The sequence below is a fragment of the Syngnathoides biaculeatus genome, chromosome 21 (genome assembly GCF_019802595.1).
Source record: "Syngnathoides biaculeatus isolate LvHL_M chromosome 21, ASM1980259v1, whole genome shotgun sequence".
Taxonomy (NCBI): domain Eukaryota; kingdom Metazoa; phylum Chordata; class Actinopteri; order Syngnathiformes; family Syngnathidae; genus Syngnathoides; species Syngnathoides biaculeatus.
Window position 1 is genome coordinate 5,978,097 of NC_084660.1, and position 19,684 is coordinate 5,997,780.

Consider the following 19,684-nt stretch of genomic DNA (forward strand, 5'->3'; position numbering starts at 1 on the left):
ATATTTCATTACATTTGTCAAATTTTCAAATTAATAGCATTTAACCATAATGACTACTTTTATGAATGGATTTTTAATTTTAACAAAAAAAGAATTAAGCCTACATGTAAAGAAATTTAAAGTTTCATCTTAATTAAAGAATTTCACTCATAGCATTTACCCAAATTGTACTGAAAAACATTCAAATTAACTAATTTGTGGAAAAAAAAAAGACATTTAAACCTGTAAGCGCAATTCAAATAAACGTGCAATCCGATTTAATTATTGACACACGCCTCCGAAAAAAAAAAAAAAAATCACCTGCAAATACAATCAAAGTAATATTTGCTTCAGAAATTTTGGAATTAGCTGTCGGTAACGCAAGAACAGAAATTTATGTTACGCACAGCATCATCAGATAAAGTGATATCGTCATTTTTTACTTTTCATTTCTCGTACTTAGATACAATGCCAATGTTCAAACCGCACGACTTTAAAAGGCCGAAACTAACCCAAATCATTCAAATACTACTCGTGAACACTTTACCCATATACAAGGAATGGAACCGGCGCACCTGCTCGCTAACTTTTCTCTCCAAGTCGCTCGAGGATCTCACCAACCTTTCCGAGCTCGGTCCGACGAGGAATCGCGCTCGAAGCGTCTGCCCCCTCGCTTGCTTCTTCGGTTCGGGGTCGCGGCCGGTCATCCTTCACGTCCCGGGACTTGTCCATAATCGGCTATCGCACGCCTGCCGTGTTTTCCTCCTCCTCTTTTTTTTTTTTTTATGTATACAAAACCAAAACGGGTTCATGCTTCTGATTTTAGGACGCGGGATATAATCCTCAGCGTTTGTTCAAAAAAAAACAAATAAAAACAACGCTACAGCCGACTTGATTGAACCTTTCCTTCAAATTTAGCGCGCTCCTCTCGTTCGCTTCCTGCTTAGCTCGTGCTGTGCGCAAGGGATCATGGGAGACGTATTTCACTTCTCAGAGCCGCCCGCCGAATAGCGCCACATAAAAACTACAGTTTCCATTATCCCCTGCGAGGTCACGGACAGGAAATCGACAACTCATCATTCGCATCTTCACTGTATATATATATATAGACAAATCAGACGTTAGCTTCTCGTATCAATCTATTTATTACCTTTTAAATCATTATAAATCGACATTTTCGTCCACGAGGCTAACACGCTGGAGACCGATGGATTTTATGAATTATATATTTAGCCCACCCTGTGCGAGCCTGGTTCGAGACACTCGTGTGTGCGTGTGTGTGTTGAGGGTTCAAATGTGACAACTTTTTATTTTCAACTTTTGTGGTTTTCCAAAAGCTTCGGTAGGCCGTTTGAGGATTGGAGGAGGGAACACAGACGGAGGTCACGCATCAGCCCGTCACAAACCTTCCTGCCGCGCGTCGTTGACACTCCCAAAGAAAAAGAAACTAAATCAGAGGATCCATTCTCGTCATTCCCTGTCCCGTTTTATTTACACTTTTGGCTACCCGCAATGCCTTTTACCTTCTCAACAAGTCGCTGCTATGATCCCTCCTCCAGACTCACAGTGCAGCGGTGTGTTTGTTCGTATGTGTGTGTGTGTGTGTGTGTGTGTGTGTAAGTAAACAGGCGGCTGCACAACAAAAGCAAGTTGCGGGGGGGGGGGGGGGGCGTGGCCCATTTACAGGTCGCTCTCGCCGTACAAGGCGCTGGAGAAGGAGATGTAGTCGAGGGCGCCGGCGGGGCTGTCGGCGCCGACGTAACGCGTCATGCGGCTGATGCAGTACTCGGCCTGCTCGGGCGGAAGCTCTCGGCGGAGCTCTTCCACCGTGATGTAGTTCTGAACGGGCGCGGGGAGGAGGAGACGTCGTCAATTCCTCGGTCCGGCCCGACGGTAAAGCCTCGATCGTCGCAGGTTTTCCTACCTTGTCCGAAGCCAGGATCTTGAAGGAGGCCATGACTTGCTCGGCCGTGTCGGTCTCTGCCGTTTCCCGGGTCATGAAGTCGATGAAGGCCTGGAAGGTGACCGCGCCGGTGTTGTTGGGGTCCACCAGGGTCATGATGCGGGCGAACTCAACCTCTCCCTGCCGGACCGACACGACGTTGAGCTCGCGTCCGGGTGGCGACGCGCGCCGTCGGTGAGACTCACCAGGTCGTAGCCCATCGAGATGAGGCAAGCGCGGAAGTCGTCCGGGTCCATCATGCCGTTTCTCTTCTGCAAAGAACTGTTGGCTTTTGCAAATCCGACGCAAACGCGCGCGCGCGCGCGCGTGCGTGCGCGAGGGGCCTCACCCTGTCAAAGTGGTTGAAGGAAGCCCGGAACTCGTTGAGCTGCTCCTGGCTGATGCCCTTGGCGTCGCGGGTCAGGATCTGGTTCTCCACCTCGTTGATGGTTCTGGCGATGGTGGTGAGAAGCTGCTCCCAGCCCACGCGGATGTGCTGCGGGGTGTCGTCGTCGCACCGGAGGTCAGACGACGCCCCCGCGGCCCGTTCCCCGCCCGAGATGTCCTACCTCCATGGTGTAGTTGGTGTGTTTGTTGTCAAAGATGAGCGACTCCTGGCTCAGCTGGTGGTCTCCCTCCAACTTGTCGATGTTGGACTTGTAGTTGATGATGTTCTGCTCGTACTGCTTCAAACTGTTCATCTGCTCCTCCAGAGATCCGACGATGTCCGCGGACACGCGGCCGATCTCCTGCGTCGGCGCAAGCCGCGTCGTCACGGGACATCCCGACACGCGTACGCGGGCGCGCGCGCCGATCGACCCGTGCCGTTACCTCCATCTTGGTCTGGATCCAAGGCCCGATAATGTTGGCCTGGGCGGCAAACTGGCGCCTGAGACGCTCGTTGGCCTGCTGTCGGGCCGCTTCCTCCTGCAGCATTTGGTCTCTGAGGGGCACCAGGTGTTTGACCTGCGGACCCACGTGACGCCGTCACTACGAGGGCGCGGGCGCGACTCGCCGGCGTTCGTCCCCGCGCTGACCGTGTCCCACTTGGTGCCGACGTCCTGGGGCGTCAGGTCGGTGTACGGGTTGATGCCGGACAGCTTGATTCCGTACGTCTGAGCGATTTTCAGGATCTCCGCGTGGATGCCCAGCGTGGCCGTGCGCTCCTTGTCGGCCTCGGGCAGGGTGGCTTTGAACTGGTCGTGGGCGGTGATCAGGCTCTGCGCGGAAAAGAAAAATTTCAGTTCCCGGAGCCGAAAAGGACCGCCGCTATTTTGCCACCTGGATCTCCTCAACGCTGTGGACGATGAACATGTCCTGCAGGTCCTCCCTGGCTCCATCCATCCAGTTGTTGAAGGGCGCCGCCCTCTTGGCGAACTCCAGGTACAGCTGGTCGATGGTCTCCCACAGCTTCTCCACGCGCTACGGAGAGGCCCCGGCGCGGCGTTACCGAGGATTTCCCCCCCCGCCGAGTGACTTTTATTGTACCTCCAGAGCGTCCCGCCTCTTCTGGGTCAGAGTGCCCAGGTTGTCCCACTGGTCGCAGATGCCCTGGCAGCGGGCGTTGACGGTGGCGGCGTCGTGGTAGTCCAGCTCGCTGGGGCGTTGACGCGCGAAATGAGGGACGGAAAACCGCAAGCGGAGCCACGTCGGGGGTCTTTCGCCTTACTTGAGTTCCTGCGCGATGGCGGCGATCTGCTCCACGCGGTCCTGGTGGGCGGCCAGGTCGCTCTCGAAGGCCTCGTGCTTCCTCGTCAGCGCTCGGATCTCCATCAGGGACGCGGATTCGTAGTCTTTCTTGGAGAGCCGGTCTTCCTTACCTGATAGAGCGCCATCAATTCACCAGGAATTACAATACCGGTTCCGCGGCGACCGGAGACCGACCCGCGGTCCACGACTCGTGCGTGGCGCACTTCTGCTTGAACTTCTCGGCCAGGTGGTCCAGCCTCTCCAGGCGGCGGATCTCCGTGAGCAGCCACTCCTCGTAGCCCTTCTCCACCTGCTCCAGGCCCTTCCAGGCGTTGGCGATGTCCTGCGGGGGAGGGAGAAGACGCCGGCCGGCGGTGACGCTCGCGTCGCTCGCGTAAAGACGCGCCGCCGGCGCCCGCTCACCGACACCATCTTGCCCTCGGAGGGCATGAAGGCGGGCCTGTTGCTGAGCCTCAGTTTGGTCTGCAGCGTGTTGAAATTGATCTCCAGCTGACATTTCTCCTGCACGCGCGGCGGCTTGTGCACGCGGCGGTAGTCCCGGAAGTCCTCCAGCTTCTGCTGCATGGCGCGCGTGGTCTGCTCCGCCGCGCGGTTCTCCAGCCAGGGGACGGTGCGGCGGATCCACTCCAGAAGCTGCGCTCGGCCGACGGGACATTTTGCTTCCGAGGACGGCCCGATACAAAAAGCTCACGCGGGGCCGTGACGGTTCTCACCTCGCTGGCCAGTTTCTCGTACTCCTCCATCAGCTTCTCGTTCTCCTGGTTGACCGCCAGGACCTTACAGATCCGGTTGGCGGCCGTCTCGGCCTGTCGATCCCGCGTCGCATCGCCGTCAGACTCCGGGGTCCGCGATAGCGCCGGCCGCCCCCGTGGGACAAACTTACCTGCTCGGCACCGGCGAATGCGTGGTAGAAGCAGGACACGTAGGTCATGATGGCCTTCTCGTCGGGTTTGGGCGTGTTGACGATATCTGAAGGCCACGACCGCAGTTAACCTTCCGGGGGGGGGGGGGGGGGGGCCTTTCCCAGCGACGGTAAACGACCGTCGCTGACCTGAACCGAGGGTTCCTCCGAAAATCTAGTCGTGCTTTCCAATCAATTTACGGATTCCAACTACGGTGCCGAGTCAACGAGGATTAAGCACCTCACCCGGATTTTGCAATCCCTTCGCCACGGTCGGACGACACGTTTTAGCCGGTGCGGGTGGACTTTTTGCTCACGCTTCCGGCGCCCCGCGGTCGCTCACCTTCAGCGTCCAACATCTTTGGGATGTCCAGGTACTTCTCGGCCACCTCGAAGGCTGTGTTCAGGTTGCCGACGGGGTCGTCCTGTGGGCCCGAAACGTCAAACGGGACAAATGTCTTTGAGGGGCGGCTCCGCGAACGAGAGAGACAAGGAAGGGAGGGAGGGAGGAAGGAAGGAAGGAAGGAAGGAAGGAAGGAAGGAAAAAGGCACCTTTCTCAGTTTGGAGTAGTCGATGAGGTCGGGTCTGTGTCTGTGGATGAGGGCGCACAGGGCCAGGCCGTCCTTCCAACTGAGACGAGGAGGTGGAAACCAGACGAGTGAGACAGAGCGGAGGGCCGGCGCGTTTCTCCGCGGGGGACGGCGCCGTCGGAACTCACCTGATGTGGAAGTTCTGCACGTTGACGTTCCTGTAAGGGGCGGTCTTCCTCTGACACCACAGCAGCAGACCCTCCTTGGCGGACGTCTCTGCGCCGGCACAGAGCGGACGCGCGCTTTAAAGCGGGCTACGCTACGGGTCGGCAAAGACAATTGCCGGAAACGCGCAAAGACTGACAACTTTTGGACCGTCCGTCGCAGAGTCGCGACTCAGTTCGCGTCATAAAAACCGACTTCTCCAGATGTCCGCTTAAAGGTGACTCACGGGGACACCGGTTGGGATTCGCACACACCTTCAACCGAAATGTCCTGGATCGCAAAGCGCAGGATGATGGTCCAGATCATCCCGAGGGTCATCTTCACGTTGCCGTCCACGATTTCTGTGCGCAAAGACGCCGCAATTTCTCATTCCCGCGACCAGACGGCGACGCGTCGGGGCCCCCTCCCCGCTCACCCTCGGCGCCGATGGACACCAGCTTCACGCCTTTGCTGCAGATGAAGTCCAGAGCTTTGTTGACGTTGGCGATCTTGTGGAAGCGCATCTTTCCTTTGTCGGGCTTGGGGAGCCTCTCGCCTGCCCGACCGCGGGCGCACGCAAAGTCAGGCGAAACGAAAAACGGGCCCGCTTTTTACGCGCGGGCCGCCGCGGCGGGCCTACCTGAGATGACCTCCAGGAGCAGCATCAACTTCAGACCATTCCTGAAATCCTCTTCGATGTTCTCAATCTGTGTGCCGGCTTTCCTCAGGTGGGAGTTGCACCAGGCTGTGAACGTCTGACGCAAACGTACACAAAACGTCGGGGATGCGCATCAACTTTTCACCGCTGACCTACGTTAACGTAGTAGTAAATTCTCGACATTTTACACTAACAATTGATACAAGTGCGCAGAATTGAAACAGTTTTTCAACTTGACCCGCGTTTCCATTTCCACGGGTCGCACCTGACGTGCGCCCCCGCCGCCCCCTGGACCGAGGCCAGCACGGGGGTCCTGGCAGGTGTGGGCTTTTGCCACGCATGACCAAATTTAGACAGACTCCTAATACAGCCCTCTCGGGCCACTAGGCCAAGTCGCGTGTGCGCGGACGAGGTGCGCGGAGGCTAAATCGGGTTGCCATGGGACACCGGCAGACAGCTGAGAAGGCGAAATTCCTGAGGCCAGCTCCAGGAGGAAGGTACGGATCGGGAAGGATGACGAGTCCGCGCAAGCGCTTGCGCTAGCGAGCTAATTGCTAAAACCGCTATGAAGTCACCCTTCATACCGAAACCCTGCCCCCAATCGCACCTGTTGCTTACGTCGCTTGGGGAGGGGGTGGGGGTGGGGGATGGTCCTGGACTTGGGGATCCACCGAAGGACCGCCTGTGACCGCCCCGAAACAAACACGGCTGGGCGCTTTTGCGACTTTGACGTGGCGAAGAGCGAGATGACGGATGAAGGGAAGCGGGTATGTGGATTTTGGGGAACGAGGAGGCCGAGGGCGGCCGGGGGGGGTATTTTTAGGAGGAAGTGAAACCATCTGTTGGCATCTCTTAGCCACTTCGGCTAATCTCGTCTGCAACGGGAACCGCAACATACGAACCCGTCGCGAAGGCCTCGATAGAACCGGGACCAGGTCGCGGGGACGCTAATTAGACACCGAGGAGGAGCAGGTGCGCCATTTACACACGCGCACACAAAAATCATTCGAGCCTTACAGCGCCGGCGACCGGTTAGCCCGTCCGCCTCAGAGTTCAAAGGTCGAGCTTCCCCTGTGGCGTGCGTGTTCGTCCCGTGTCTGCGCGGAGGTCGTTTCCCCTCACGCGTTCCAATAAATATGAATGGCAGGATAATTTAGGACTTGAAATTGTCCATCAATTTTGGCTTCATCATATCCAATTACATGGAATTACTACCTAACATTTGTGTTCATCCAATTACGTCTTTTTTTTTTTTTTTTTTAAAGGTGACTGTTCAGACGTTGCACCGCTTTGCAAAAAAAATTCATCAACAAATTAAAGTTGTGTCAAGTTGGCTCAAGGCATGATTATATTTAGACGCTCCTGGCACGGCAGGGTTGGGAGGGTGAGGGGGGGGGAGGGGGGGGGAAGAAAGAGCAGGAGGCCCGAGTGAAAGACAACACTGAGAAAGTTCCAAGGCCCAAAATATCGACACGGTCGAGGCTTGGCATCGCAAGCGCTTGAAAGACTTCTCATTGGTGAGCGTGTTCAAAAAATTAATTTCGCGATTTTGAAAAGACCGTCACGCGTACGCCGACGGACACCCGGCCATTATTTCTTACGCGCGCGAGTCGGAGGCGTGTACCTTCCTCTGTTGCTTCTCCCAGGCGGGGTCGAGCAGCAGGTCGCGGTCCCAGTCGTCCTCCTGGGTCATGTAGGTCTGCTCGTGGTGGATGGTGTACGTCACGTGGCTCTCGAGCGTCGTCATGGTGGCCGCTGAAAAGAGATCAACAAGAGGGGGGACGCGAGCTCTGGTCTTGGGGGGGGGTCACGCCGTGCTCCACTCTGCCGGACTGACTGCCGCTCCGCCGCGAAGCAAGGGGGTGAGTGTCAGGGTTGCGGCCCAAAAAAGGGGTGGGGGGCCGGCCGGGCGGGCGCCACCCCACCTCCCCTGCTTTTCCACCTCCCAGAGGCCACGCCCCGAACCTCCCCACTGGGACGCGCACCTGTCGCTGCTAATGAAGGTCCTCCGAGTGGTCGTCGGCACAGGAAATCGAGTACCCCTCGGGATCGGAAATATGTAATTGTCATTCGTTAAGTGACTGGCCCAAAAAAAGAATTAAAAAAAAAAAAAAAAAAATCAGCATTTCAATTGCAATTGTCCTCTGCAAATTTCCCCAATCGCAATTTGGATTTTCCGTGCCCGTCTTCCGCGGTTTCCAAGCGTGACCCCAAAATGAGCTATTAAAAGAGACAGGACACCAGCGTGGGGCTTCAAATTGGACCTTTTATTCAGTCATTTTCCAAGCGCGGCATAGTACAAACTTGACAAGTATCTCAGAGTCCTGTCACCGCGGTTGACAGACGGGTTCGCGTTGGAAAAGTTGAATTTGCCACCAATTCTCCGGGTAGAAAGATAGCCTAAACGTTTGATTCGGGAGATAAAAGGGTTACCTTTAACACTTTGTAAGCCGCTGAGCTCGTGTTGTCGTCGAAAACGGGCGCCGCCTCTAGCTGTTCTAGGGCCTTTAGCTTAGCGTGGCCACGAAAGGCTCGGTCCGTTCGCCTCCGTGTCTGGTGCGGTGCCGGCTGGGGCTCGGGACGAGGTGCGGTAATCCTCCATGAGTGTTAGCTCGCGTCGCGCCGCAGGGTGCGCCCCGAGTGGCACTCACCTGAAAGCAATTCTGTCACGATAACGTTTGAGGGCAAGCGCGCAACTCCGTCTATGCAAAAAAAAAAAAAAAAAAAAAGCTCCAATTCAAAACTAAACCAAAAATTAAACTTTGCGTTGACCTTCCTTGTGGTCTGCATGCATTTATGGTTTAAACAATTAATATAAGCATTTATGTCGGTTATAAATTGTCACACATCTAGGAGGCTTTGATCATTTTCAGAAATTCACTAATCGGGGCCAGGCTCGCACCCCCTAACCGGCAAAGAGCGGGGGGCCCACTGTACGTACGTAGCACAGGTTTATATTATAATAATGCGACCTAAAAAAATGACAAAGGACGCTCCGACACTTACCTCGCGAGAGTGCCCGTCTCCATCTTGCCGACGTCCACGAGCGTCCTATAACAACTCTGAGATTGCTGACAATCTGCAGGAGGCACCGGCCCAAATCTTATAGGACACCACCACAAAATGGCCCCCACCACCCACCCACACACACGCACTCAATGTAGCCAAGCAAATTTTTTTGCAGTAGAGTGAACCCCCGCTTTATCACAGTACACTTTTTGTGCTCCTGCTCTATCTCAGGTTTTCAAGGGTTTTTTAAAAATACATTTTTCAAGTACTGAGGCAAATTGGACTTAGACACGCAGAACAAGAGCAAGAAGGAAAACACTGACTAAACTCAACGTTATAGTTCTTCGTATATTATACCATACGATACGATATATGGATTCCTGCCTGCAATGAAGAATGCTTTGCTCTCCCCGCAATGAAGAATGCTTTGCTCTGCTCTAGAAAACGTGGTGGCAAACGTAGGATAAACAGGGAGGAAATGGAGGAATAATTGTGAATATAATCATCATACATCCGCTTCCAAGAAAGAAATGATTCGCCCTGCCCTCGATAACGAGAACAACTAATCCTCAGAAGTGTTAGAACCGGGAGCACCTGCTGCCTGAAATCTTCCACACACGTGAACAAACAAGCGCACTTTTGTTTCCTGGTACGTTTTGCTCGCCGTCTCCTTTTTTGTCAGCTCCGTGCGTCTTGAAACTAAATAGAGGTGCTGACGAGAGGATCGTCAAAGAGCGCACCGGCCAATTGTACCGGAGTTCCTCTCCTCTCACCTCGCGAGCTGTCAAACGTCAACTTCGCACACGAGACTCACGGTCGGCGGTGAAGTACTTTAAGTTGAAACAATTTGAATATGTTTGGAGCATACGGGTGCGGTCAAAATCTAATCATTTAACGGTTTGTCTCGTCTAAATCGCGCAACGTATACCCCGCGATAAAAAGAGGTTCACTATACGCACAAGACGCACGCGCACCTTTTGTCGGCATTTCCCTCATCTCCACGGCAACAAGAGCGGGAGGCGGTGGGACGCTCCGGGAGGTCCGAGTCACATCCGGTGGTGGCGGCGGCGGCGGGGAAAAAGCACGGGTGTGTAAACGGCGGCTAGGAGGGGTGGGGGGTGGGGGTGGGGGGGGGTTGCGGACGGAGCGGACGTGAGGGCGGCGACTGCGGCGGAACGGGTTCGACTTTCGGGGAGAGGAGAGATGGTCGGTGCCCCCCTACCCCCAGCGTTACGACACACACGCGAGCGAGACGATCGCTTGCCGACGGAAGCGAGGTGGTTCCGGGCCCGGTGCCAGAGAAGTTGGGGTGGCGATCGGTGGGGAGGGGGTTGGGGGGGCTCGGGTGGGAGATAAAGCTGCGCTCATTTACCTCGGTGGGGACTGACGTCACGCTAAAAAGTCATCCACGCCCACGCCGCCATCCAGGTGACCTAAGTCAGTTGAGACAGTTAGTGGGGTGGGGGTGGGGGGGAAGAGCGAGGGGGGGGGGCGACGTGGCGGGCCGGTGGCGTCATGCACAGTGAACGCACAAACACGCAGGGAGAACGTGGCGACACATCCACCAGAGCCGACCCCCCCCCCCCCTCCACCCCCACCCCGCATGAAGAAGAAGAAGAAGAAGAAGAAGCGTACATGGCCCAAGCTTTGTGTGGCTTTAGTCAGCACGAAACATCCAAAGAGCGTTTATTCAAGTTTGGATACACGTGTCAATCAGAGCATGCCCTCAAAAAAATGTAAAATAAAAAGACACCAAAAAAAGTAGACAGTTTCTACAAAGGATGCAACCACAAGATTACACTCTGATCATCACAGGGGGGGGGGGCGGGAAGCAAGGCAGTCGGGTGATGGAGTGGTGGGGAGGGGGCGGGTGTCTATGTGCCGCTGTCAAATCGTTCCGTTTTGCAAAAATAGGATCGCAAACACTCCTTTGCAAGAACGATCGGGGGGTGAAATGTCACTTGGGGGAAAGAAAATTAAACCAAACCCACCCATTGTGCTCTTATTTGCTCACAACTGTGCAACGACGTCTCACCCTGTGAAATGAACATAATTCAAACCCCCCGCCCCCAACGATAAACGGGAAAAGCACTTGTTGTGTAGGCACCGAGTCCAGCTTCTCATTCGCTAGTCAACGTGCGCTGGCAGGAACTAACTAAGACTAAATTACTAATAACTTCATGATGAGGGGAGGTGAAATGAGGAACACGAGGTAGACACCCGACAAGAAGTGAGGCAGTGGCTTCCGACAGCAGCGGGTCGCGGGGGAAGAAACCGAGGCGAACGCTCGCCCCCCCCCTTCACTAAACTAACGTAAGGCGTTTAAAAACTCACAAGAGGGTGACGAACGGCAGGGTACCGGACTCCGTCGCGGATCCCGACCCGAGGCCGATAAAGGCGAAGGTGGCGACTGACTACTGGCACGACGACAAACAAATACTAAATAATTCGTCAAAAGTCAAAGTTGACGAGTCAAAGTTCGGGCTGCCGAGGAGAAGTTCCGGGTCTCCTTTCGTCACCAGTGTCGGGCCCGAACCTCGCACGTTACGTCACGTCTTTCACAAATACATATTGAGCAATCTCCACCTTTTTTTTGTGTGTGTGTGTGTTTTGAATTTTTCAAATATTCTCGTCCGAGTTTTGACGATTCTTAGCAAAACGAGCCTTTTCTTTGGTTTCCGGGGGGGTGTGGGGGGGGGGAAGGCGCCGCGGAGGATTCCGCCCGACGCCGGCGATGTCCAACGGTTCCATATTTCTGTACTTTTTGACCGCAACTTGCAATTTCTCCAACGAGGAGCCCAACGGCAAAATTCACAACGGGCGTTTCGACGGATACGCTTCCTGGTCCGGTCGTGACGGGATCTCACCGGTCCTTCGCTTTGTATAAATGAGGACGGTTGACCCCGACGACGGACCGCCGGGAGACGAGAGTGTCCCGGCGTCGTCGGCTGCTGCTCGCGATTTTCCAGGCTCAAACGTCCGCTCGTGAATGTCGCCGTTCGGCGCCTGGTTCCAGAACGGCAAGTAGTGCAAAACGTACGCAAACGTCAACCGCTTGGACGGAGACGCCCGCGAGACGGCCAACGGGCGAGGGGCTGCGCTGCATGACGAACACAACAGCCGGTCAAGCAGGTTAATAGCCCCGCTGCCCCCCCCCCCCCCGCCCCCCCCACCTCCTCGCCAAACAAACGCACACAAAACAGCCCGTTTGAGGAGGAACTGAGCGAAGGAGCGGGCGGGGGGGGGGAGGAGGGGCAGACTATCGGAAGGGGGGCTCAGGCGTGTGAAGGGAGAGTTCGGGGCGGCGGAGGATGGACTCCTTGCGTGTGGTCGGCGGCAACGGCGGCTCATACACCCTGGGCGCAGCCATGGCTGCTGCCACAGCGGCGGCGGCGGGGACCACTGGCCTGAGGGCGTCCAGCGCGGCCACGGGCTGGGCGGGCACCGCGGGCACCGCCTGCATGCCGGGGATGGCGCTCACCGCCCCGGGGGAGGGGTAGGCGTACTGGAAGTGAGGGTACTGCTGCAGCTGCTGGTAGTAGTCAGCATAGTATCTGCAGAAGACGGCAACAACAACATTACAAATCGGCGCGCCGCTCCTCGTTCCGCCCAAGACTCAAAGTGACTGATTATTTTGTCACACCTCGGAACGGAACAAAAACAAAACTCGTTGGCCGCTACCGACCCCGACGACACAACAACTCATCAGCCACGTTATGTTTTGTTTCTCAACCTTTATTGATGGATTTGACGTCAGGGAAATGACCAAACAAAAATGTCACAAAATAGAGCTAAATGCAACGCTACCTCGGCCTAAGTCCGCAACTCGACTGAATAAATATGAAGGAAAGGGCCATCAACACATTCAAGCCACCCCCCCCCCCCAAAAAAAAAAAAAAAAAAAAGACATTTTGATCCAGGATTTTAATTATGTGTATATATATATATATATATAAAAAGAAAAAAATACTGTATAAAAACAAGTGAATGCAAAGCAGTCAAAACTGTTTTTTTTTTTTTTTTAATCGATCATTACTGCACTCCGAGACGAGTCGGGTCACGACAACGCCGGCTGCGGTGTCGGAATTGTGCCTTAAAGGGGCGTGGCCTCGGTCGCTCGTCACCCCGAACTCAAATCCTGACGACCTCGTCTCAATTTACTCAATGGGAAATCTGAACTCAATAGCTCAGATTCCGTTCTTATGAATGACAACACGCGATTACAAAAATTGTACATTCGGTCATCCGATGCAAATGTATTTACAGTATTAATTATTCCGCCCGTCGGTATACGTCACTGGCATATATATTTATATAAACATTGCAATTTGTAGGAGCTGGATTGTTAAATCTTGCTCGTTGTCCGGAGCTTTACAAATACTTTTTACCAAATTTTAAAGTAAAACTCTTGCCTTTGACTAACAGAGTTATGTACTTAAACAGCATTTTATTTTATTTTTTTATTTCTTCAGGTAAAACATCCAACGAAAATAACCAGTCACATTTTCATCTTTTGATTTTGAATTGTCAAGTTGAATACGCAAAGAACGAGTGATACACAAACTTCTTCGCAGCGCGCATGCAAAGCGAGACCTCGAGGTCAGCGGGCAGCGGACGTTCTACCTTGCCACGTGGTCCTCGGTCGCCTCCGTCGACGCCTCCTCCGCGGCGCGGCCGGCGGGGGTCGGGAGCAGCGAGCGGCGCGGTTTGGCCCGCTGGTAAATAAACGGCTTCATCACGGGGTCCGGCAGGAGGGAGGCCGCCCGTCGGAGCGGACTGCGGTCCCGTTCGGCGGCCTTGGCCGCCGCCGCCGCCGTCTGCTGCTGCTCGGCCACCACCTGCTGACCTTGAGCAAAATAATGGGCCTGCCTGGCCACCTCGAAGATGGCCGTCGCCGGGTCCGCCGCGCCCATGGCGGTGATGTGGGCGTAGGCGGGGGAGATCGCCGGCGCCACGGTGTAGGCGGGGTTCACCGCCGCCGCCGACTGCATGTCGATCCCGGGCGCGGCCGTCAGGTAGATGGAGTTGGCCATCGACGGGGTGTAAACCGGCGTCGTGTAAGTGGCCGCCGCGGCGGGATTGGCCGCCACCTGACCGTAGAGGTTGGGGGCCACCGAGCCGTAAACTTGAGCGGCTCCCGACGACAGCGCCGCCTGGTTGGCCACCGATCCGTACAGTTGATTGGCCACGTTGGCGCCGTACACCTGGCTGGCGAGGGCGCCGTAGACCGCCGGGTTGACGGGGTTGCCGTCGGTGCGCGTCCCCGTGGTGATCCCGGTCAGGGCTGCGTACGTGGGGTCGAACGTGGACGTGTTGTACACGGAGTTGTGCACGCTCTGCTGCACTTGAAGAGGCAGGCCGGCCGCCGCCGCCGCCGCCGCGGCCAGCACGGCCGCCTGGCTCTGGTACTGCTCCAGGGTGGGCTTCCCCACGGGGCACTCGCCGGCGTAGTGGCCCTGCTTGCCGCAATTGACGCACGGAATCTTCCCGGTGGGCGCCTGCTTGCTCGGCTGGACTTTGGAGAGTTCGACGGAAAGCGGGCGCCCCTTAAAGGAGGTGCCGTGGAGCGCCTCGATGGCCTGGAGGGCGTCTTCCTTGTTCTCCATGTGCACGAAGGCGTAGCCTAAGGAAGACGAATGCCTGGCTGTCATTGAGCGCAGGGACAACAATTAGCGTCGTGACTAATACCGAACCACGCGTGCCGAAGCGGGACGTGGCCCGTCGCTAGGGTCGCCAAATCCAACTAACCGGAAACGTTCCGTGGGGAAGAAAGCGGAAATTTACAAAACGGAAAAACGTGCGCCGCTTCGTCGGCGGCGGCCGGGTCTTTCCTGCGTCGGCTCTGTTAAAAATGAGTCCCGGACAACTACTCCGAGCCTCGGATGTTACGCTCTATCGGGACCGCCGCAGAACCTCGACAAAAATCCAAAGCTATTTCCGCAGGAAATTTTTTTTCCCCACCCGTCGGCATCCGATAAAACCCCTCGGCTCACCTTTGACTTTGTCGCATTCCAGAACTTTCCCGAAAGTCTGAAAGAGCTGCTGGAGATCCTCCGTTGTGCACATGCCGCTCAGGTTCCCCACAAACACTTTGGTGGAGTGCAGCGGCCGGCCCCGCGACTCCTCCACCACCAGGTTGCGCCCGTGGAACTCGCGGCCGTTGAGCTCGCGGATGGCGCGCTCGGCGGCGCCGTCGCCCTGCAGGTGCACGAAGGCGAACTGCCGCAGCACGCTGCAGCTGACCACGTGACCGTACGGCTCGAAGATGGCCGACAGCTCCTCCTGGGTGCTTTCCAACGCCAGGTTGCCCACGAACAGCTTCACCGTCTGACCCTTGTCCATGGTGCTGCGCGGAGGAGAGAAGTTGCCCGTTAGCTCAGCTTGTGCAATCGAAACCGAACGAGCGGCCGACGCCAGAAGGCCCAAAATTTGAAACGTCGGATAACCGGAACGGAGGATCCACTGTAATATTCCGTCGTCGCGTTCTGAGTGTAAAATGATGACGCACCTGAAGCGTCAAGTAAACATTCTTAATAGGAGCGACTGGACGCTACGCTCGGCCATCGGTGGGTCAAAAATAGAGAATTACGAATCACTGGTTTTTGGGTCCCGTGTGATAATCACTTGTATAATATTTAGTATTACATTTACGACCGCACAAGAATTAGTCCGGGTTTGAAAAAGAAAATGACCCAAAACGGCGATTAAAAAAAATAATAATCGAATATCCACTCATCGTATCCTCTTCCTGTATTGCCTTTTTTTGTCTAATTTTCTGTCTGTGATCGTCACACTTCGGATATAGCCCGAGTGCTCCAAAGTTATTTGTTTTCCCCAACAGCCAAAGTTGATCAGAATCAAAAGGTTCCCATTGGATTCAATAGACATTGCATGCATTTTTGACGCACTTACGGAAGCTTAGAATTCGAATACAAAAACTACAATTTCTTAAAATACATAAAAAGCTACATTATAAATCTGAACGGCATCGATACGTGGAATATAAACTAATTACCTATTACGAAGATTTTTTTTTTAAACGTAAACGACTCAAGCGGATTGTTTTGGACCCAGTTCTGGCTCTCGACTTGGTTGCTCCATAGAACAGCCGCACATAGAGCGGGGCTAACGCTAGCTACGTGCCGAACACGTCACCGGACGCTGAGTCATCACGTTCGTGTCGACGTAGACTTGAACCGTTCAGAAAAAATAAAAAAAATAAAACAAAAACGGTTGGGTGCGGGGGGGGGGGGGGTACACGAATCTATTGAGTGCGAACGTACGTCGACACCAAAAAAAATGGGGGAGTAAAAAAAAAAAAAAAAAAACCACGCCGTCGAATAACCGAGCGGAAAGCGACACACAATGAAGACTGCTGGTGCCTGTGATGAGAGGACGCTAAGAAAAGGAAAAACAACAACAACAACCAAAAAAAAACGTCAAACTACGCAGACAATAATCCACTCGGCGGTTTCGGCTGCGAGGGGACGGCGCCTCTTCAAGCAAAGGAGGGAAGAAAAAGAAACATTAAAAGCGACCATCTTACCTTAGCGCTGCTGCTGCTGCTGCTCGACGTTTTCAAAATGGTCGCGGCCAACTTCCGCCTGACTGCCCCGGCATTGAAAGTGGGGGTGCGGGGGAGGGGGGGGCGCGGAGAGACAAAACCGACGTAAAGCCCACTCACTTCAATCCCAAACGAATTTATGATTTTTTTAATCAGGCATCACATAAAATTGCCCTACAGCAATTAACCCTCTTCCAACAACAACAAAAAATAATATAGACACGGTTTTGGAAAGGGTTTCAAAAGTCGTCACCGCCACCCTTCGACCAATCGGATAAACCAACGCCAGAAAAAAAACTTCACTCTTGACCTGTGTTCGCTGACCTCTATGACACACAAGATGGCGTAATTGGAAACCTGTCCGTTCCAGTAATTAAAAAAAAAAATCGATATTTTTCCACCACTTCTTTCAAGCAACAAAAACACAAATTTTACATTTGAACGCAAAGCACAAATTAAACAAATAATCAACCAATGGATCCCATGTGTTTTTTTTTTTTTTTTTTACGCTGCATCAATATTTCTGTGCAAAAGTGGAATTTGGGGGTGAAAAAAAATCCTCTGAGGTCGTCTGTATGGTTATATTTATTGAAATGGAGCCACATTGAGCATGAGGGGACACAAAGCTCAAAAAAAAAATGAAATCTAAATCAAACAACAACAGCAGGAATAGCAAATAAACATGATATCTGGCGACTAAAGCGTTACATAGGTGTGGCGTTCTTATCTGTGAAAGAACAGAACAGGGCAAAGGGGGAGGCCCAACAGCTCCCGCAAGTCAAAAGCCTTTCAATAAATGAAAAATATTCACGTTCAAATGTCGTAATCAGTCCGCTTTCACGGAGGACGACAGAAACTGGACGTTTACTGTTGGGACAATTTTAAGCTAGCTCGTGCTCTGACTCATTAATCGATTATTAAAATGGATGATTCGTTTGACACTTGTCGATTAATTGTTGCACCTTTGGTGTATATTACTCCCGCGTGTACATATTTTCACGCGTCATCCGCGCCGTCCCGTCAGAGGTTGCTCCGCCCTTTCCCGGCGATCGGCCGGTCTCGCTCCTCCCACAGCGTGAGCCCGTCGCAGGCGCACACCCGCTTGGGGTTCTGGAAAAGGCCCGCCGACCTGGCGATGATCCCGCACGCCAGCCTGTCCTCCGGCAGGTGAGCGGAAAGACCGGGAGAGCCGCGAGTCAGCGCCGGCTTGAGTTTCGGCCGCGACGCGGACTCACCTGGCGCCCGAGTTTCCCGTCAGCCCGGAGAGCGGATGGGCGCCGCGGCCCAGGTCGTCCGCCTCGGCGTCCACCACCAGAGACCGCCCGATCGCGTCCCAGACCTGGAGGGGGATAGCCCGCACCGTTGCGGACAGACTCCCGAAATTGTGCGTGAGCGTGCGTGCGTGCGTGCGTGCCTACTTTGAGCTGACTGTCCTCCAGTCTGAACGACGCCCTGCCGTCGGGTCCGGCCAGAATATTTCCCAGGTCGCCGACGTGCTGCAGGGTGACGAGACGCTTTGTAAAAACCGCATTGACGCCGGACTCAAACCGATCCGATCGCTTTATTGCTCATGTCGGAATTCGCCGATCCGTTCGACTACGCAAAAAGACATTTCGGAAGCTAGCGCTAGCGCTAACGTTTGTAGGTAAACGTGTCGGCGTTCTGCCGAGTCAAGTGTTTTTCTTTTAAACTCGCTCGAAAAAAAAAAACAAGTGTCATACCCGCTCAGAATCTTGTGGGCCGCCGTGCCGTCTTCCAAACGGGTTGTAATGCTCGCCGCAACTGCGCAAAGACGGGTTGCCGCGGATTTACGCCGACTTGGGAAATTCCGTTCGGTGGCGTGGATCGCTCGGGCTACCTGCGGCAGTCCTCGGTGAGGTCGCCGAGCGCGTGCACGTGGAGGCCGTGGGCGCCGGGCTCCAAGCCGTCCACGGTCCCGTCGATGAGGCAGCGTTCGGCGGACAGCTGCAGGAAGCGCACCACTCCTTGGATCCGCCCCCCGTCGCCGGCCACCATCGCCACGGCTGCGCCCAGATCTGTCAGAGCCATTGGTGTTAAAAGCGACCCGCTCCTCCTGCTTGTTACGGGGAGACTTCCTGTTCGCGCTAACGTGTGTTGCAAATATATCTCGCTGTACCTCCTCAAAAAAAAAACAAAAAAAAAACGCGTAAACAAATCACGTGCCGGTGCCGTTGAAAAACTCCTCACCTTGTTCCTCTGAGGTCCCCATGCCCTTCAGCACGGCCCGACGGTCCGTGCTTTCGATCAGGGCCTGCACCTCGCCGCTGCTCAGGGTCGTCTCCACCAGGACGCGTCCCTCCCTGACGTCCACGTCGACTGAGCGGACGCCTGACGGGAATTCCGCTGCATCTTTTACGATGCTACTAACAAATACCCGTGTCGGCATTGAGAGAAATTTATGAAACTTGCCAGGGAAAATTTCCTTCCGGTGACTATTTCCAAATATGCAGTTTCCCGTTGGACAAATATTTAGATAAGCATAATACAGACGGACCCCGACTTTGCGTCTCACGTGCCACTGGGGGCCCGGTCACCCTAGTTTGGCAACTCCTGACGCGCAATATGATAAATGTCGTTTTCTGACCTGCTTTTTGCTCAAGAGCAGCCCGAACTTGATCTCGACATCCCTCGCAGGTCATCTGCACCGCGAACTCCAGCTGAGGACACGCACGTCAAACAAATGAAACTCTTGTTTTTAGCCGCTCGGCTAACCCGCTAGCCGTCTGAATAACAAATGTGCGCTTGTCGAACCTTTGCTGGCTTCTCCGTATCCATGGCGCCTGCGCGGAGGTCCCGAAAAGTATTCTGTAATCTCGGTGACTTAAAAAAAAAAGGAAAACTTGTCCTTCCTAGTTTCCGAAATACAGTATGCGAGAGGGAGGCGCGGCGCCATCTTGGTCAGGGGTTGATGAGGTTTTCCGTAAAGCCGCCGCCGTGTTGGTGAGGTCTCGGTGCGCCCTCGCGCGCCCCTCGGTGTCCATAACACGCCAATGTAACGCCATTCCAATGGCGGAGAAGAGCGTCTCAGTTGACGGGAATTGGACCCGTTTGCCTGGATTAAATACGAGGGGCGGTGTTATCCCCAAATTGCCGGCTTCTCATTTTTGACCGCAAAAAAAAAAAAAAAAAAAAAGGCGGGAGGGGCGAGTGTGGCATGGGCAAAGG

At 54.4% G+C, this 19,684-nt stretch overlaps 3 protein-coding genes across 5 annotated transcripts; all 3 read right to left on the reverse strand.

Moving 5' to 3' along the window:
• Positions 1 to 85: 85 nt before the first annotated feature.
• On the reverse strand, positions 86 to 8,627 carry LOC133494508 (alpha-actinin-3). The gene is made up of 21 exons (XM_061808413.1): positions 7,550 to 8,627; positions 5,908 to 6,022; positions 5,704 to 5,823; positions 5,543 to 5,629; positions 5,252 to 5,339; positions 5,085 to 5,163; positions 4,876 to 4,957; positions 4,515 to 4,600; positions 4,345 to 4,437; positions 4,034 to 4,264; positions 3,806 to 3,953; positions 3,591 to 3,741; positions 3,410 to 3,518; positions 3,203 to 3,343; positions 2,959 to 3,141; positions 2,753 to 2,887; positions 2,491 to 2,670; positions 2,271 to 2,417; positions 2,128 to 2,193; positions 1,904 to 2,062; positions 86 to 1,818 (listed from the first exon to the last, which is right to left on the reverse strand). Exons 1-21 carry the CDS (start codon positions 7,670 to 7,672, stop codon positions 1,660 to 1,662), a joined length of 2,682 nt encoding a protein of 893 aa, XP_061664397.1. The 5' UTR covers positions 7,673 to 8,627; the 3' UTR covers positions 86 to 1,659.
• A 1,948-nt stretch (positions 8,628 to 10,575) lies between these two features.
• Positions 10,576 to 16,954, reverse strand: rbm14b (RNA binding motif protein 14b). 3 transcript variants are annotated; one of them, XM_061808417.1, is made up of 4 exons: positions 16,481 to 16,954; positions 14,928 to 15,280; positions 13,558 to 14,557; positions 10,576 to 12,488 (listed from the first exon to the last, which is right to left on the reverse strand). In XM_061808417.1, exons 2-4 carry the CDS (start codon positions 15,274 to 15,276, stop codon positions 12,194 to 12,196), a joined length of 1,644 nt encoding a protein of 547 aa, XP_061664401.1. In that variant the 5' UTR covers positions 15,277 to 15,280; positions 16,481 to 16,954; the 3' UTR covers positions 10,576 to 12,193. The 3 variants fall into 3 exon arrangements, with proteins under 3 accessions (XP_061664401.1, XP_061664399.1, XP_061664400.1); XM_061808415.1 differs by having other exon boundaries at positions 13,558 to 14,578; XM_061808416.1 differs by lacking the exon at positions 16,481 to 16,954 and adding an exon at positions 15,950 to 16,122 and having other exon boundaries at positions 13,558 to 14,578.
• Positions 16,955 to 17,065: 111 nt separating this feature from the next.
• On the reverse strand, positions 17,066 to 19,586 carry LOC133494513 (copper chaperone for superoxide dismutase-like). Its single transcript, XM_061808423.1, has 8 exons — positions 19,271 to 19,586; positions 19,104 to 19,176; positions 18,707 to 18,847; positions 18,357 to 18,534; positions 18,220 to 18,280; positions 17,917 to 17,994; positions 17,734 to 17,837; positions 17,066 to 17,651 (listed from the first exon to the last, which is right to left on the reverse strand). The coding sequence occupies exons 1-8, from the start codon at positions 19,292 to 19,294 to the stop codon at positions 17,519 to 17,521; spliced, it is 792 nt and encodes a 263-aa protein (XP_061664407.1). The 5' UTR covers positions 19,295 to 19,586; the 3' UTR covers positions 17,066 to 17,518.
• Between the last annotated feature and the right edge of the window lie 98 nt (positions 19,587 to 19,684).

Coding starts and splice junctions, on each gene's coding strand:
- LOC133494508 (XM_061808413.1), bottom strand. CDS start 7,672: ATGACGACGCTCGAGAGCCACGTGACGTACACCATCCACCACGAGCAG. Junction 5,824..5,907: donor GCTCCTGGAGGTCATCTCAG/GTAGGCCCGCCG, acceptor GCGGTCGGGCAG/GCGAGAGGCTCCCCAAGCCC. Junction 2,888..2,958: donor TCGGCACCAAGTGGGACACG/GTCAGCGCGGGG, acceptor GTGGGTCCGCAG/GTCAAACACCTGGTGCCCCT.
- rbm14b (XM_061808415.1), bottom strand. CDS start 15,276: ATGGACAAGGGTCAGACGGTGAAGCTGTTCGTGGGCAACCTGGCGTTG. Junction 14,579..14,927: donor GGAATGCGACAAAGTCAAAG/GTGAGCCGAGGG, acceptor GCTCAATGACAG/CCAGGCATTCGTCTTCCTTA. Junction 12,489..13,557: donor ACCGAGGACCACGTGGCAAG/GTAGAACGTCCG, acceptor CGTCTTCTGCAG/ATACTATGCTGACTACTACC.
- LOC133494513 (XM_061808423.1), bottom strand. CDS start 19,294: ATGGATACGGAGAAGCCAGCAAAG. Junction 18,535..18,706: donor GGGGACCTCAGAGGAACAAG/GTGAGGAGTTTT, acceptor TGGCTCTGACAG/ATCTGGGCGCAGCCGTGGCG. Junction 18,281..18,356: donor CTCACCGAGGACTGCCGCAG/GTAGCCCGAGCG, acceptor GTCTTTGCGCAG/TTGCGGCGAGCATTACAACC.